Here is a 15827-nt window from a genome sequence, read left to right as displayed (position 1 = left end):
CTGGGAGGGGGTTCGCTCAACCTTGGGGCTGGAGGGACTTAGTTCCCACATCTTCACTTTCCATTCTCTGACCCAAACCTCTCTGGAAACCCTAAAGTTGGCACAAAAACAACAGCAGAGAATGTTTTCACTTGTAAAAAAAAAAAAAAAAGAGAAGAGTGCCTGAAGGTCTCTTGGAGTTTGTAAGTGGTTGAATTTATTAGTCTGGCCTTTTCCAGACACAAGTGACCAAAAATTTTTTAAACAAAAAAATTTTTTTTTAATTTAAAAAACTCAACCTGGAGTAAAACAATTAAGGGAATAATTGAAAAGTCCTGGGTGGTACCTCACTTAAGGCATAGCTGGATCCAGGTGCTCAAACGATAACCTCAGTGTTTCTACAATCTCTTAGCTCTGCTTCCCTCTGTGATGACTTCATTCTCATGCAGTTCTCTCCACATAGTGTCCTGGGCAGCTCCTAGCTCACACCTACCATGGTAGGGTGAATAATGGCTTCCAAAGATGTTCTCATCCTAATTCCCCAGAATTTATGAATATGTAACTTTACATATTCATAGCAGGAGCTGTTTCCCAGTAGTTCCAGCCAAAGTCTTGGGTTTTCTTTCACTGGACCCATTTGGGTCACGTGCACCTGCCTGAGCCAATCACAGCAAGATTGGCTAGATCTGACTATATGGAGCCCCTCTAGGAAGGGGGTGGGGTCAACCCTGCCAGAAGGACCTGGGGTGGGAGCAAGTGGGAGGAGGGATTCCCCTGCCCCAGAAAAAATAGGGCTGCAATTACCGTAAGAGGCATCAGGTTCAGGACAGTAACAAAGTACAGCTGTCTACTGCACCATCATCAAGGCACCGGAGGTCCACCACCAAGCAACATGCCTGTTCTTCAAAAGGGACTGGCAGTTACTTCAGTCACTGGGTGGTACCCCTCCACCTCTGCTCCCACCACCCACCCCAGGCCTGGCATTTCCCAAATCTGCTTTGTCAAAGGCATCTCAGTTATCCACCCATCTTGTGTGAACCCAAAAAAGGTAAACAGGTGATGTTACTTCCTTGCTCAAGAACTTTCTATGGCTCCCTCTGGCTATGTATGTGACCCTCCCACCTTTAATGATAGAAGCCGACACTGACAGATCCCCTACCAGGCACTTTAAATGAAACTTCCACCACTGAATCCTCAGAAATGCCGTATTAAGATGGTACTCTTATTGCACCCATTTTACAGATAAGGAAATAAAAGCTCAGCAATTAGAAGTAACTTGTCCAAAGCCAAAGGTCAGGAAGTTCAGAGAGCTCAGATTAGCACAATATTGCTCCCACTACTGATGTTGCCATCCCAGCTCCATTTGCTCATATTTCAAAATCCCGTGCCCACCTCCAGCTGGGTGGGCAGTGAGAGGAGCTCTACCAGAGGAGGAGCCTCTAGGGACCCCTTTGGCTTCTATAGCGTGCAGGGGCGGGTGGGGGGAAGGCAGACACCTAGGTACCATCTCCCCCTCCCTCTATGACTTCATGGGATAGGGAGAAAGAATTCCCCAAAAAGAAAACCGGAGTATAAGGTTAAGAAGAGGAGGTGGATGCTGGGTGTCCGCAGATCAGCAGCTGATGTCTCCCCATTAGTAATGAGTATATTAGTTTCCCCTGGCTGCTGTAACAAATTACCACAAATTGGGTGGCTTAAAATAACACATTTATTCTCTTAACTTTCCTAGGTCAGAAGTCTGAAATCAGTTTCACCTGGCTAAAGTCAAGGTGTAAAGTAAAAGGACTGGTTCCTTCAGGAGGCTCCAATGGAAGAATCCATTTCCTTGCTTTTTGTCTGTCAGCTTCTAGTGGCTGCCTGTAGTGGCTAGTGGCCTCTTCCTCTGTTTTGAAAGAGCACCACTCCATCTCTTCTGACTCTGACTCTTCCTGTGTCCCTCTTAAAAGGAACATTGTGATAACACTGGGCCCACCTTGATAAAACAGGATAGTCTTCCCATCTCGAGATCCTTCACTTAATCACATCCGCAAAGTCTCTTTTGCCATGTAAAGCCAAGTATTCATAAATTCTGGGGATTAGGATAAGAACATTTTTGGAGGCCATTATTCATCCTACCATGGTAGGTATAATCAGAGAGCTAATACAAAGTGCTCTGGAAACAGAGAAGGGCTTGCTGACTACCCCAAGAGAGAAAGATGCCCTAAGAAACCACAACCTTCACATTAAATATTCAAATGAGCTAAAACCCATCTAACTTGGCAATCTCAGCCTCATTCCTTTAAATAGGCAAACCACCTAAATCCCCATCTAGCCCTCAGCAACAGGCCAGCCAAGCCTCAGAATGCTTGCACACCCTTCTAATTTCCATTGCCAACCACCACCCTTCATTGCCTGGGGCAACAGCTGTGTGCCCCTCACCCTCCCCTGGCTGGCTCACCAGTGGCATCTGAACCAAGACACTCAACTCATGGCATAGTCAGCAAGCTACAATGTGGCCTAGCATCAGTCAGCCAAAGTTACAAAAGAAGCAAAATCAGTGGGTCAGAAAGAGACAAGAAGAGCCAGCCATTAGAACTGCCTGGGCTCCTGATGGCTCCCAGGCCCAGCCCTCTGTAAGGCTGAAACAGATCCCCTTTTCCATGAAGTAATTTGAATGGGCCTCTGTTCCTTGTCACCAAGATGTCCCAGCTTCCACAGATCATGGCGTTGTACCCATTCATCATGATTGAACATACTGGCATTCAAAATTTGGAAATCAGTCTCATGTGAGTTTTGTCAGTGTGAGTCAACATCCCTGAGTCTGACTGAATAAGGGAGGGAGGAGATGAGGAACATGAATTTGAGTCAGAAAGCCCTGGGTTGGGTCTCAGCTCCGCCACTTCCTAGCTGTGTGACACTGGGTAAGTCACCTTACTCCTTCAGCCTGGGTTCCTCACCTATAACATAAAGGTGATCAGAGGACCTAGCCCCCCCCTCCATAGAATCACTAGACAAGACCAACCTGGGGAGGCGCTTTACACAGGGCCTCCTTGGTCATCATTAGGTCAACATGACATGCCCACATGCCTTAGTTACATTTCCAAAATCCAAACAGCTCTGAAACTGGAGAGTCCTCCATAACTCTCGTGGCAGAAAAGATAGACCTGAAGTGACATGAAGCTATTTACAGTTTTCTCTATTCCTCTTACTGTGAATATTTGCTGCAGAAATATTAAAGTGTTTGGTTATAGGATTCAGCTGGGTATTACATATAAACACAGTTGATGTGCCTGGTCCTCTTCCTAAAATCAGGAAATTTTTAAATTTCACAACTTATCTGGCTCTGTGGTTTCAGGGATGATGAGGGGGAGAATGGGACTCTAAAACTGGCCCATGGGGGAATTCCCTGGCAGTCCAGTGGTTAGGACTCCACACTTCCACTGCAGGGGGTATGGGTTCGATCCCTGGTCAAGGAACTAAGATCCCGAAAGCCGCATGGCCAAAAAAATAAGAATGAAAAATAAAATTTAAAAAAATTAAAGTTAAAAAAAAATAAAACAAAACTGGCCCATAGTAGATGCACCAAGGTACCGACCGTCTTGTAAGGACTCTGGCCAGTCTCAACAAACCCCACCCTGACTCACTGTGCCGCGTCCCCTGCAACTTTAGAATTTGTATGCAGCTCACCCAGGGATACATCCTAAGAAACCTGCCTGGTTACAGCCAAGGTAGAGGCACCAGAGGAAAGGCACACAACTTCAAATATGCACACACTAAAGGCGTGTAATTAAGAGCTGATCAACAAGCAAAAGCACACAGCCCAGGTTCCATTACGTTTTGAATTGTGTATCAATGATTGTGGAAAAGCAACTGTTCCCATAATGAAAATACAAACTATGCAAAACAGATTTAAAGAACATGGCAGCAGGGTTCAAGAAAGTTCAATTCTTTCATGGTCAACCGGTGTTCACGAGACAGCAGCACACACAGCCAGGCGCTTTGTGGGGTCGGCATCCTCTGCTTCCCCTTCAAGAAGCCGCTTTCGACTTGTGGAAGGCTGAAAGTAAAGGAAAAGGGAGAGATGTTCAAAGAAAACCTCTGGCTTGGTTACAATTTATCAAAGTTTCCCTATATACTTCCAGTGAACTTGGAGCCTTTCATGTGAAACTTCTAGGACCAAGAATACTGGTTGTCCTCATTGACTCTGAATCCCCACCACACCCCTCCCAAACTCAGACACCCTTATTGGACTGACATTTCTCTCCCTTGGGGCTTCCAACCACTCAATGATATCTATTCAAAGTAAGCAGCATAACCAGCCTCCTCTTGGTTGTCTTCTAAATTAGGAAATGTAAAGGGACCACAATACCTCTCCCAGGGAGCCTCAAGTCTTGCTCTTTTGTGGGAAGACAATCTTTTTTGTGTCTTTTTTTCCCCATTTATAAAATTGCAAGGGAGCAGTAGGAAGAGGAGTGTTACGGAAAGAAGGCAGGACAGGAATGAACAGATATTAACTGATACCTACAAAGAACTTTAGAGGAATAAGATTATAATCAGAAATCATCAACCACTCCCCCAAATTTTAAATTTTTCAACAAGTTTAAATCTGAGCCTCTAATAAGTCTTCCAATCTTGCCTTACAGGAGACTTCCTGAATGACAACCCCTAGCTGTGCTTCTCTAATGCATTAAACATACTCTTCATTATTAAATCTTCTAAAGGTGCCAAAGCAGATCAAGCTGAAACAAAGTATCTACTACATTATTCCTTACCAAAAAAATGTTAAGCAATCGCTGCTGAAGAGACTACTCAAACTCCTTATCCTCCACTCATTGGCTCTTTAAACTTAGCCTACATTTAATGACCATGATCCAGAATACCTGGGTGGGAACCTGGGGCAGAGTCATCGACTTTTCTTCTTCAAAAAGCAAATTCTTAAATTTTCTCTTCATGTCCTCATCCTGTGAAGAAATGAAAAACATAAGTAGGCTGTGAATGAGGGAAAGAAAGCTCCTGAAAGGCAGGGCTAGGATGCCCCCGGAAACAGGGAAGTAGGCTAAGACGGGGAGGAATGTGGAGAAAAGGGAAAAGTCTACTCAGCAGTCGGTGCTCAGTCAACACTGGCTGAACCAAACCCATACGCTTAAGAGCTCCAGGTGAATGTCTACTACTAATAGACTGACTACAACATAATGAGCAACTGTCACCTTTCCATTATATAACTATGTAACAAAAGGATTGGTTGACTAAAATATACTTATGGAATTACATAATTTCATCTGTGAAAACAAGGGAGCAAAGAAATAGTTGCTTATCCAAACCTGTCATATAAATTTATTTTCATTATATGATCCTTGAAAATCTGTGGTAGAAAATGCGTTACACTATGTCACAAAGCCCCATCAAACTATTTCAAATGGTTTCAAGTGGTTTGACTAGTATAAGGTAGGACAGAATTATTAGATAAGACTTTGTAAACCGAAAGGTGATATACATATAATAAAAACAGAATTATTATCAATAGAATATAGCTGAAATATGATAAAATCTTCTGAAAGAGCATTTTTTTGGTTTTCACTATATTTTAATTTCATTAGCAAATAAATTTTATTTTGAAAAAAAAAAAAAGAGCTCCGGGTGGGTCAGAGAGAACCATAGACCTTAGTAGTCAATCTTTCAGAGTCAGCATCTCAGATCCTGAGAGATGGCGATCAGGAGGTCAGAGGCTGGGGTTGGCTCCATGCTGCTCCCCAGATCTTTCCAGGAGGTCCCCCCTCCCACTGCCAACAATGAGACCAGTTACCGGGGCCACCCTAACAAAGCAACCCTGCACCCTAGGAAAATTCACCCAGCAAGCACTGCACAAGTTGCCAGAAGGACTTCAAGCCCACAATATCCCAGAGCTAATCAGAAAAAAAAGTGAACAGGTGTTTCTTGCTGCTGGAGAGGGAAATGAGGGGTGGGGCAGGGTACTCAGAAAACTCCTGCCCACCTCCATGGATAATTACTTCTGCAGGGCTCACTTCTGCATCTGGGAGCCCTGAGAGGTGACAGCCCTCCCTACCTTCAGAAAGGTGAAACATCCATGACTAGGACTGTGGGCTTTGGGGCCAGCTGAAAGCTGAGCTCAGCCACTCACAAGTGGAATACAGACCCAGAGCAGCCCACTTCCAAATCCCCATGTACTTTTCCATCCAACCCCCGCTCCACTCCTCCCACTACACCAAGTGCACCATGGTGGGTGCGGAGAAAGGACCTAGGAGTGAAGGCCTTCAATATTCAGCAATTTGATGGATATAGAAAAATTGGTGCTCGAGGATGAATTCACCTGTTCTACATCTAGTAGCTAGAATCACCTGCTTCCATCACTCTGTTTATTGCATCACTCAGTGTAGCTCCCCACTGCCCAAGTGCCAAGTTCATCTGGATTCCACTCCACACTGTCCTCTAGGATCTCATTTCTCAGCAAGGCCACTCTCAAAGGTCCATCCCTTATTTCCTCCTACACCTGCTTACAGCCTCCGCCAGAAATGCCCTCTGTGCCTCCCTGCCCACCCACCTCACCCACCTTCCTCATTCACTCAGTGAACAGTTGAGGACCCTTAGATGCCAGGCACTGTAATAAGCACAGAGGCCTCCATATCAGAGGGACTCAATCAATGTTGAAAATGCTATTCCCCCGTTGCTGTGGCAACTGAATTGTGATTGTTATGGCTGAACTGTGTGAGTTATGACTGAATTGTGGCCCCCCGGACCCCATTTATATGTTGAAGCCAACCCCCAGAATTGTGACTGTATTTGGAGACAGGGCCTTCAAACGGATAATTAAGTTAAAATGAGGCTCTTAGCTTAAATATAAGACATGACACCATAAAACTCTAGAAGAGAATATAGGCAAAACATTCTCTGACATAAATCGTACCATTGTTTTCTTAGGTCAGTCTCCCAAGGCAATAGAAATAAAAGCAAAAATAAACAAATGGGACCTTATCAAACTTACAAGCTTTTGTACAGCAAAGGAAACCTCAAACAAAACCAAAGGACAACCTACAGACTGGGAGAAAATATTTGCAAATGATTCGAGCAACAAGGGCTTAATTTCCAAAATATATAAACAGCTCATACAGCTCAATAACAAAAAAAATCAAACAACCCAATCAAAAAATGGGCAGAAGACCTAAATAGACATTTCTCCAAAGAAGACATACAGATGGCCAACAGGCACATGAAAAGATGCTCAACATCGCTAATTATCAGAGAGATGCAAATCAAAATTACAATGAGGTACCACTTCACACTGGTCAAAATGGCCATCGTTAAAAAGTCCACAAATTAAAAATGCTGGAGAGGATTTGGAGAAAAGGGAACCCTCCTACACTGTTGGTAGGAATGTAAATTGGTGCAGCCACTATGGAAAAACAGTATGCAGGTTCCTCAAAAAACTAAAAATAGTTGCCATATGATCCAGCAATCCCACTCCTGGGCATATATCTGGACAAAACTATAATTCAAAAAGATACATGCACCCGTATATTCATAGCAGCACTATTTACAATAGCCAAACAACCTAAATGTCCATCGACAGATGAATGGATAAAGATGTGGTGCATATATACAATGGAATACTACTCAGCCATAAAAAAGAATGGAATAATGCCATTTGCAGCAACATGGATGGACCTAGAGATTATAGTAAGTGAAGTAAGTCAGAAAGAGAAAGACAAATACCGTATGATATCACTTATATGTGGAATCTAAAATATAACACAAATGAACTTATCTATGAAACAGAAACAGACTCACAGACATGAAGAACAGACTCGTGGTTGCCAAGGGGGAGTAGGGGTGGGAGAGGGAGGGACTGGGAATTTGGGATTAGCAGATGCAAACTATTATATGGAGAATGGATAAACAACAAGGTCCTACTGTATAGCACAGGGAACCATATTCAATATCCTGTGATAAACCATAATGGAAAATAATATGAAAAAGAATGTATACATATATATAACTGAATCACTTTGCTGTACAGCAGAAATTAACACTTTTTTTTAATATAAATTTATTTATTTATTTACTTTTGGCTGCATTGGGTCTTTGTTGCTGTGAGCGGGCTTTCTCTAGTTGCAGCAAGCGGAAGCTACTCTTCGTTGTGGTGAGTGGGCTTCTCATTGCAGTGGCTTCTGACGGAGCACGGGCTCTAGGCGCACGGGCTTCAGCAGTTGTGGCTCGTGGGCTCAGTAGTTGTGCTCGCAGGCTCTAGAGCACAGGCTCAGTAGTTGTGGTGCACGGGCTTAGTTGCTCCGTGGCATGCGGGATCTTCCCGGACCACGGCTCGAACCCGTGTCCCCTGCATTGGCAGGTGGATTCTTAACCACTGTGCCACCAGGGAAGCCCAACACAACACTGTAAATCAACCATACTTAAATATAATAAATTTTTTGTTTAAATTGGGCTCTTAGGGTGGGGCCCTAATCCATTATGGCTGATGTCCTCATAAGAAAAGAAGAAGACACCAGGGATGTGAGCACACAGAGAAAAGACCAAGTGAAGACACAGAGAGAAGGCAGCCACCTGCAGGGCAAGGAAAGAGCCCTCAGGAGAAACCAAACCTGCTGGCACTTTGAAATTGGACTTCCAGCCTCCAGAATTGTGTGAAAATAAATTTCTATTGTTTAAACCACCCAGTCAGTGGTACTCTGTTATGGCAGCCTGAGCAAAGTAATACTGCTTATGTCATCCCCAGGCCACCCTGCCCTTAGACACTCTCCACACCGGGTGAACTTGTGGGTAGCGGAAGCCCTGTGGGCAGTCCTCATCCTGGGGATCCTCCATACTCTGTGCCTACCCCTATTCCCACATGTATCTCACTGCTCTGTAGTCAGGGTTGGCCGCCACCTGGACTGTGTATCCACAGTGCCTAACAGTGCTTGACACATGAGCTCCTTACCTGTCCTCTGAAAGCATGAATGAATGCATGAAGAGATGAAACCATGCAGCCAAACAGAAATGACCACAAGCTTATTTAAGCCTGTATTTAAAACAAGTCATCAGTTGGGAGTTCCCTGGCGGTCAAGTGGTTAGGACTCGGTGCTTTCACTGCTGGGGCCCGGATTCAGTCCCCGGTTGGGGAACTAAGTTCCCACAAGCCACGGCACGGCCAAAAATAAAAATAAAAAAGAGTCATCGGTAAGCAGTAATCTGAAAAAGGAGATCATTACATACCACAGCTAGAATGTGTATCTGTAAATACCCTTCCTTTGAGATGTCTACAATCTATTCAAAAATACGACATTGTAATATGCCTCCAGGTTAAGCAGGAAAAAATCCTCTATTTCAAGAAGTAAACATGGACTTCCATGGTGGCAGCGTGGTTAGGAATCCGCCTGCCAGTGCAGGGGACATGGGTGCATGCCCTTGTCCGGGAAGATCCCACATGCCGCGGAGCAACTAAGCCCAGGCACCACAGCTACTAAGCCTGCACTCTAGAGCCCGCGAGCCACAACTACTGAGCCCGCATGCCACAACTACTGAAGCCCACATGCCTAGAGCCCGTGCTCTGCAACAAGAGAAGCCACCGCAATGAGAAGCCCTCGCACCGCAACGAAGAGTAGCCCCCTCTCGCCACGGCTAGAGAAAACCCATGCACAGCAACGAAGACTCAACGCAGCCAAAAATTAATTAATTAATTAATTAATTTAAAAAAAAAAAAGAAGTGAACATGAGGTCAAAGGTGGATATAAGGGATGCTCCCAAAATTGGACACTGTTAATAACAAAAAAGAGATCAGAACTCACATTCCAAACACTCAGTCCAGTGCCAGACCCATAAAACCATTTAGTTTCCTCAAAAACACTGAATTTTCCCAAAATGAAACCTAAACTGTCACCAGCAGGTGATTTATGTGGGCACTTGGCATCCTCGTCCTCACTGAATGTTCACTCCACCTTCTGCTGCAAAAATAAAATGTGAACAAAGGAGTATTTAAGTGAGACCCCTGTGGCAGGGTTGAATTTCACCTTTTCCTTAGTTGTTAACAATTTTGAGACAAAAAGTACAAGAAAAATAGGCTATGCTTGTTTGTACATTTTGGGCAGATGTAAACCCTGTTCCCAGGCCTAACTGGTAAGCTCTGTTTTCTTCAAGACTAACACAGCTCTGCTACCTCCATATCTGGCCCCCAAGAGTTTCCCTATTAAGGCACATGAAAAGAGCCAAGAGGAATGTTTTTCTTTTTCATCAAAATTAAGTCCCCACATGCAAAGGCACCCTTTATTTCCAAATTCCTTTTCTCCAGGGTCCTGCAGTTTCAAATCTGTGTGGTCTATTAAGTGCTAAATCATCTGACAGATTTTTTTCTGGAGGGACTGCTGTTTCCAGGGCAACATCCCAAACACATATATCTACTTTTTGTTTCTTGTAAGGATTTCTTGTTCTCAACCTGAGCTGGCCTGAGCAGAACTGTTCGGTGTGGAGGGTTGGAAGAGAGAAAGAACGAGGACAGTCTTCCCAGAGCCCCAGAAGCACAGTGCTGAGACTAGATGGCCCAAGGAGTTCCTGGACTAGAAATTCCCACAGTATGTGAGCCTCCGGCTCAAGCAACCTGGTTGAGTCCCCCATCCCCACAGGAAACAGAGACCAAATGAAAGTTAACAGAAAGGCGTATGGCTGTGCTGAAAGGAACTCCACTTAACAGAAGACCTGGCATCCATCAAAAAGCCTGCCCAAGGCCATAGTGAATTCTAAAACCAAAGACTACCCCACCAAAGCCACTAAGGACTTCCAACCCTGGCAGCTCGAATGAGATCAGTGCATAATCTAATGGCAGCCACAACCCCCAGCAGGGATACAGAGGAAATGCAGACTTGAAAGGCACAGGTGACAATCTGCTAACGGCATGCTTACTCACCATGAACGAGAAGTGGGACCCCTCATGCCCGATCACTTGGGCTTAAGAAATAGCCAGATTCTCCCCCAGCGAGGCTGCTCCCCTCCTCCCACCCCTGCTTCACTGATCTAAGGTTGAAGATGGCTGGAACACAGCCCATCCTGCCCGTCTGGGGTACGGTGTTTGAGGGAAGAGAAGGACATAGCTAGGGTGGAAGTTCGGGGCTAGAACAATCTCTCAAAGGAACACAATGGAACACAACTGAACCGCAGACTCAGGGAAGCCAGGTGGAACCAGGACAGGCCATAAAGTGAGCCTGTCTATCCAAGTCAAGTTGTAAAGGTTGCACACAAACACGAGACACACCCACACTCAGACCCATAGACAAACATACACATACCCACACACCTAAACCTCAGTCTTTAAAAACTGCATTAAACAGACCCAAAAAAGCAAATGTACGTTTTCAGCCTCTTCCCCATCTCTAAGGCACAGTTCAGGGCTGCCCGGGTATTTTAGGCTGGCAGGCACTGCCCCATACACACCTGAAGCCACGGGTGTCTTAAAGCTTCTTCTGTCGTAAAACGTGCCTTTGGATCCACTATCAGCAACTTCTTGACGAGGTCCAGAGCTAAAGCAGTAAGATAATTTGGCAAATCACAGTGAGAAGGATAAAGACATTAAATCAACAAAATTAGAGTGTGCCAGAATCACAGGCCAACATCCAGAAAGAGGAGAGAGGGGCTGAGGTCATTGTGATCAGTAGGCACGGTAGGCAGGGCCCCCTAATCCTCCCCACTCTGTATTTGTCCACGTGCTCTAGAACACCAGGAACGACCATGATGCTCCCCAACACTCCCTGCTCAGACATCACAACCTCTTAGCTCTCCGTCCCTACTCTCCTTGCTGGACTCAAGTTCAAACTAATTAAAGCTGAACTTCCCCCAGTTCTAAAACTCAGGATGTTCGGCCAACTCTCTCCAAGACCCACAGAGTGATGGTGAGAGTTCCTCGGCCAGTGAGAGCTCGCTCCTTGGAATCCCAGGCTTGGCAGAAACAAAGCTTGACAGCCAGCAACAAGTGGAGGCTGGCTGTATATTGCAATATTATTCCTTAGACACTGTGACACTTAGCACAATCATCTGTGGTACATTGTTTTAGTTTTCTACTTTTTCTTTTGAGAATTACAAAGTTACCCTTTTAAATTCTAAAATACAAAGTAATTACATTTAGCTCTTGCTGCGCTTACTACTAATTCAAAGGAGACCTTGTAACTAAAAAGTTACCCATTATTTTGCACACTTAAATAGATACCAGGCACAGTGAGCATATTACACTTAACCCTCACAAAACCCCTCAAGTAGGGGTTTATTGTGCTCCTTTTACAAATAAACGAAATGGAGACCCAGAGATGTTAAGTAACTTGCCTAAGGTCACACAGCTAGGAAGTAGCAGAGCCGGGACACGAGCCTACATCAGCCTGGCCCTGGAGCCCAAGTTCCTAATAATTTCCTTTGCCTCTCAAATGGTACAAAACTAACAACAGAAAATAAGAACAGGATTGACAGGAGAAAACATCACAGAATTTGAAAAGAAATTCCCACCATGGCACACACACATTTTAGCAAACCACAAATTCTTAACCCTTTCGTATCCATACCCTTCTCTGAGACCTCTGCCCAGACTTCAGGAATGAAGTTGTATTTTCCACTGGTGATCTGATCCTTCAATGACACGTGAGTCTTATGCTCAGAGAAAGGTGGATACCCACTAAGGCTTAATATTGGTAGAGAGAGAAAGGAAAAGAAATCAAGTGGCATTCTCAGTGGCATTCGTGGATATAACGATTTCTTTTTCAGCATCATGAAAAATTAGGTGTTACTTTAAATCGATGGTCAAAAAAAGTGACCTAAATTAAACACAAGCTCTCGACCTGGACACATTTCTGATTTCACCTAAATACCTCCAACCAGAGTCTGAAGAGATGAAAACTTTTTCTTACCAAATGAAAAGAATAACTCCTAAACTCCAGCAGTCCACAGCACGGTTATATCCAGCAGTCCCAAAAGAATTAAGAACCTCAGGAGCCAGGTAAGTGGGGGTACCACATAAGGTTCTCATCAGAGAGGTCTCCCCCAAAATCTTGGACTGCCCAAAATCAGTAATCTAAAGTAAGGACAAAAGGGAATCACTTTTAATGACGTCATAAAATAAAGAGTAACATAGTCTGCCAGTCCCAAAAGACATGCAGATTAGAACAGTTCCTATCCTATGGTTCATGCTGCCACTAATCTGGAATCTACACATTGATGCTTTGGTAAGGTAATTTTATACTCTGCAAGTTATTTAATTTTGCTTAAATGAAAATTCCTGAGCCAAGGAACTTTAAGGCCCAGGTTTTCTCAACTTAGATCTGGGCTTTCTGTAACCTTACAAAAGGCTTATAACCCTAAACAGACACTCTAGAATTCTAATTAGTTATTCCTGGTTCTCCTTAGACCCCAGTTTCTCAACCTTGGCTGCAAACTGGAATACCCGAGGAGCCTGGGGAAAATATTTACACCTGGGTGCCACCTACAGCAATTCTGAGGCGTAGCCTTGGTGTCATGGTTTGTTTTGTTTTTTTTTTTAAATCAACAGAGGATTCTAAAATGAAGCCAGGCTTGGGAAGTACTGTTTTAAACAGAGGAAGACAGGGGATGTGCTTCTCCCATCTAGACCCCTACTTCCTCCCTCTGAAGATGAAAGTGGCTTATACACAATGGAGCTCAATAAATGTTCATTACATCTGGATTGGAGCAATACCACTTGATCTCTAAAAGAACTGCTAAGAGTGGGAAGGTCAAGTTCTCTACCTTTTTATGCTCCCACTTTTTACTTGATGAATTTAAAAAGAGTTTCTGAACAGAAATCTACTGGAGTGGCCACATATAGAACATACATTTCTTACCTTTATAAGGCAGTCCTCTTTTTGAGATGAGAGTAGAACATTCTCTGGCTTTAAGTCCCGATGTATAATGCCATTTTCGTGAAGGTACTGCATAGAAAGACAGGCATGACCCTTAGATATATGGAGTAGGATGTGAGTAGAGAGACACACACACATACACACACACACACATTTTACAGTTGGATGAAACTGTAAGCCATGTTACTCACAACCATATTCCCCCAAATCATAGAAAACCACTGGATAAATGGATTAGTGTTTACAAATTTGTTTGCAAGAAACTCTTTAAAAAAGTAGAAAAATGGGGCTTCCCTGGTGGCGCAGTGGTTGAGAATCTGCCTGCTAATGCACGGAACACGGGCTCGAGCCCTGCTCTGGGAAGATCCCACATGCCGTGGAGCAACTGGGCCCGTGAGCCACGACTACTGAGCCTGCGCGTCTGGAGCCTGTGCTCCGCAACAAGAGAGGCCGCGATAGTGAGCGGCCCGCGCACCGCAATGAAGAGTGGCCCCCGCTCCCCACAACTAGAGAAAGCCCTCACACAGAAATGAAGACCCAACACAGCTAAAAATAAATAAATAAATAAATAAATTTAAAATTAAAAAAAAAAAAAAAAAAGTAGAAAAATGAAAAAGGCAACTTATGACAGTAGACATTTTACTTCACTCTTCAAGATAATAACTATCCCTTCACATTGGCAGAAACAGAAGATGTCAATTTCCATAATAAAAATGTAAATGGGTGATATAAAATATTATGAGACCATCTTAAACTATAAAAATTCCACCAAAATAGTATATTTGGTTATTCCATCCCTGAGAATATTTTTAAAGGGACTCTGTAAAGTACACATGTGTAGATTATCTGTTTGAACACCCAGATTTAACATGTTCCTTGATGCAAAGATTAGTCTTTGAAAACTATGGCTGAAATAGAATGGTGATATTTCTTTGTGTATTCATTTTTATATACTAAGTCATATTTCTTTAGGAAAAAAAAGTTTCCCACATCCACTGATCTGCACTCAATTCATCTTAATATTCTTGGTATAATATAAGGTTGGGAACAAACCATTAAGAGAGTAAAGCACTGGTTAGGTATTTATGGGCTTCAATTTTCTCTGGATATCCCTCTGGCCTAGAGGAAAAATCCTCCAAAACACCTCCACTCGGAAAGGGATCTGGTGAAGCCCCCAGGGTGGGCACCCAGGTAGACCAGCCCCTGGAAAATCTCCCTCAATCCTTGCTCAATGCAAGAGCTGCTCCCAATCACTGCGTTTCTTGCACACAGTAGGCTCTCAAGGGAAGAGGCCTTGGCAGGGAATCGCCACAACCAAATCTGGGTTAAGAAAGGGTGATGTTCTCTGAAGCATGCAGGGTGCCATCAGCTGTTCCTCCACCCAACACTTGCCCCGAATATTGAAGAGAAGGCAGAGCATGTGCCTGCCCGCGTGCCTGCTACAGTTAACAAGATGCTACATGTGCAAGGAACCCCTAGCACTGTGCCACGGGGGTGTGATCTGTCCTCATACCTGCCCAGTTCCCCCCTTGAGAGGTAAGGGGGATTTCTGCAAGGATCAGGCAGCAGTAGACATCCCTTCCCCTCCAGAAATACCTCCAAGCTAGAGAGAGGCCATGTGGGACTGTGTTTATTTCTTTAACTTCGTTTTTTTTACTCTCTTAAGCCTCACAGCAATAGTCTTCTCATCTGAGTCAAAGGGGTGGGATGTTTTTGCCAAGAATGGAACAACCCACACACACACTCTGCTCTCTGGGTTTTTATCCCCCGTCCCTCATCTTCTGCCTAACTCGGAGAGTAACACTTAAAAGAAAGTACACTGTCAAAAGCAGCAAGGGCTTCTCTTACCTGCACAGCCAGGAGCATCTGGTAAAAATAGAGTTTGCATGTAGCTTCTTTCAGGCGCTTATTTCCCACCACCCTATCAAACAGCTCTCCTCCTTCCATCCTGAAACACACAGGCAAATCAGGGGGTTCATTCCTGGAGGGAAACTCACTTGGAGGGAAGAGAAT

At 44.1% G+C, this 15827-nt stretch overlaps 1 protein-coding gene across 4 annotated transcripts in view; it reads right to left on the bottom strand.

Moving 5' to 3' along the window:
• Nucleotides 1-1669: 1669 nt before the first annotated feature.
• Nucleotides 1670-15827, bottom strand: part of CHEK2 (checkpoint kinase 2) — a 41571-nt gene continuing 27413 nt past the window's right edge. For 3 of the 4 annotated variants that reach the window (XM_059894791.1, XM_059894790.1, XM_059894792.1), the window contains 7 exons: nt 15663-15762; nt 13797-13883; nt 12849-13012; nt 12507-12622; nt 11392-11477; nt 4839-4919; nt 1670-4015 (listed from right to left, as the gene is read on the bottom strand). In XM_059894791.1, coding sequence (XP_059750774.1) covers nt 3926-4015; nt 4839-4919; nt 11392-11477; nt 12507-12622; nt 12849-13012; nt 13797-13883; nt 15663-15762 — 724 coding nt within the window. In that variant the 3' untranslated portion in view covers nt 1670-3925. Of the gene's footprint in view, nt 4016-4838; nt 4920-11391; nt 11478-12506; nt 12623-12848; nt 13013-13796; nt 13884-15662; nt 15763-15827 lie in introns of those variants that run through there. The other variant, XM_059894793.1, reaches the window with a different exon arrangement.

The sequence above is a fragment of the Balaenoptera ricei genome, chromosome 14, assembly GCF_028023285.1.
Source record: "Balaenoptera ricei isolate mBalRic1 chromosome 14, mBalRic1.hap2, whole genome shotgun sequence".
Lineage (NCBI taxonomy): Eukaryota > Metazoa > Chordata > Mammalia > Artiodactyla > Balaenopteridae > Balaenoptera > Balaenoptera ricei.
Note: the sequence above shows the minus strand (reverse complement) of the source record. Positions and strands in the feature narration are given on the sequence as shown.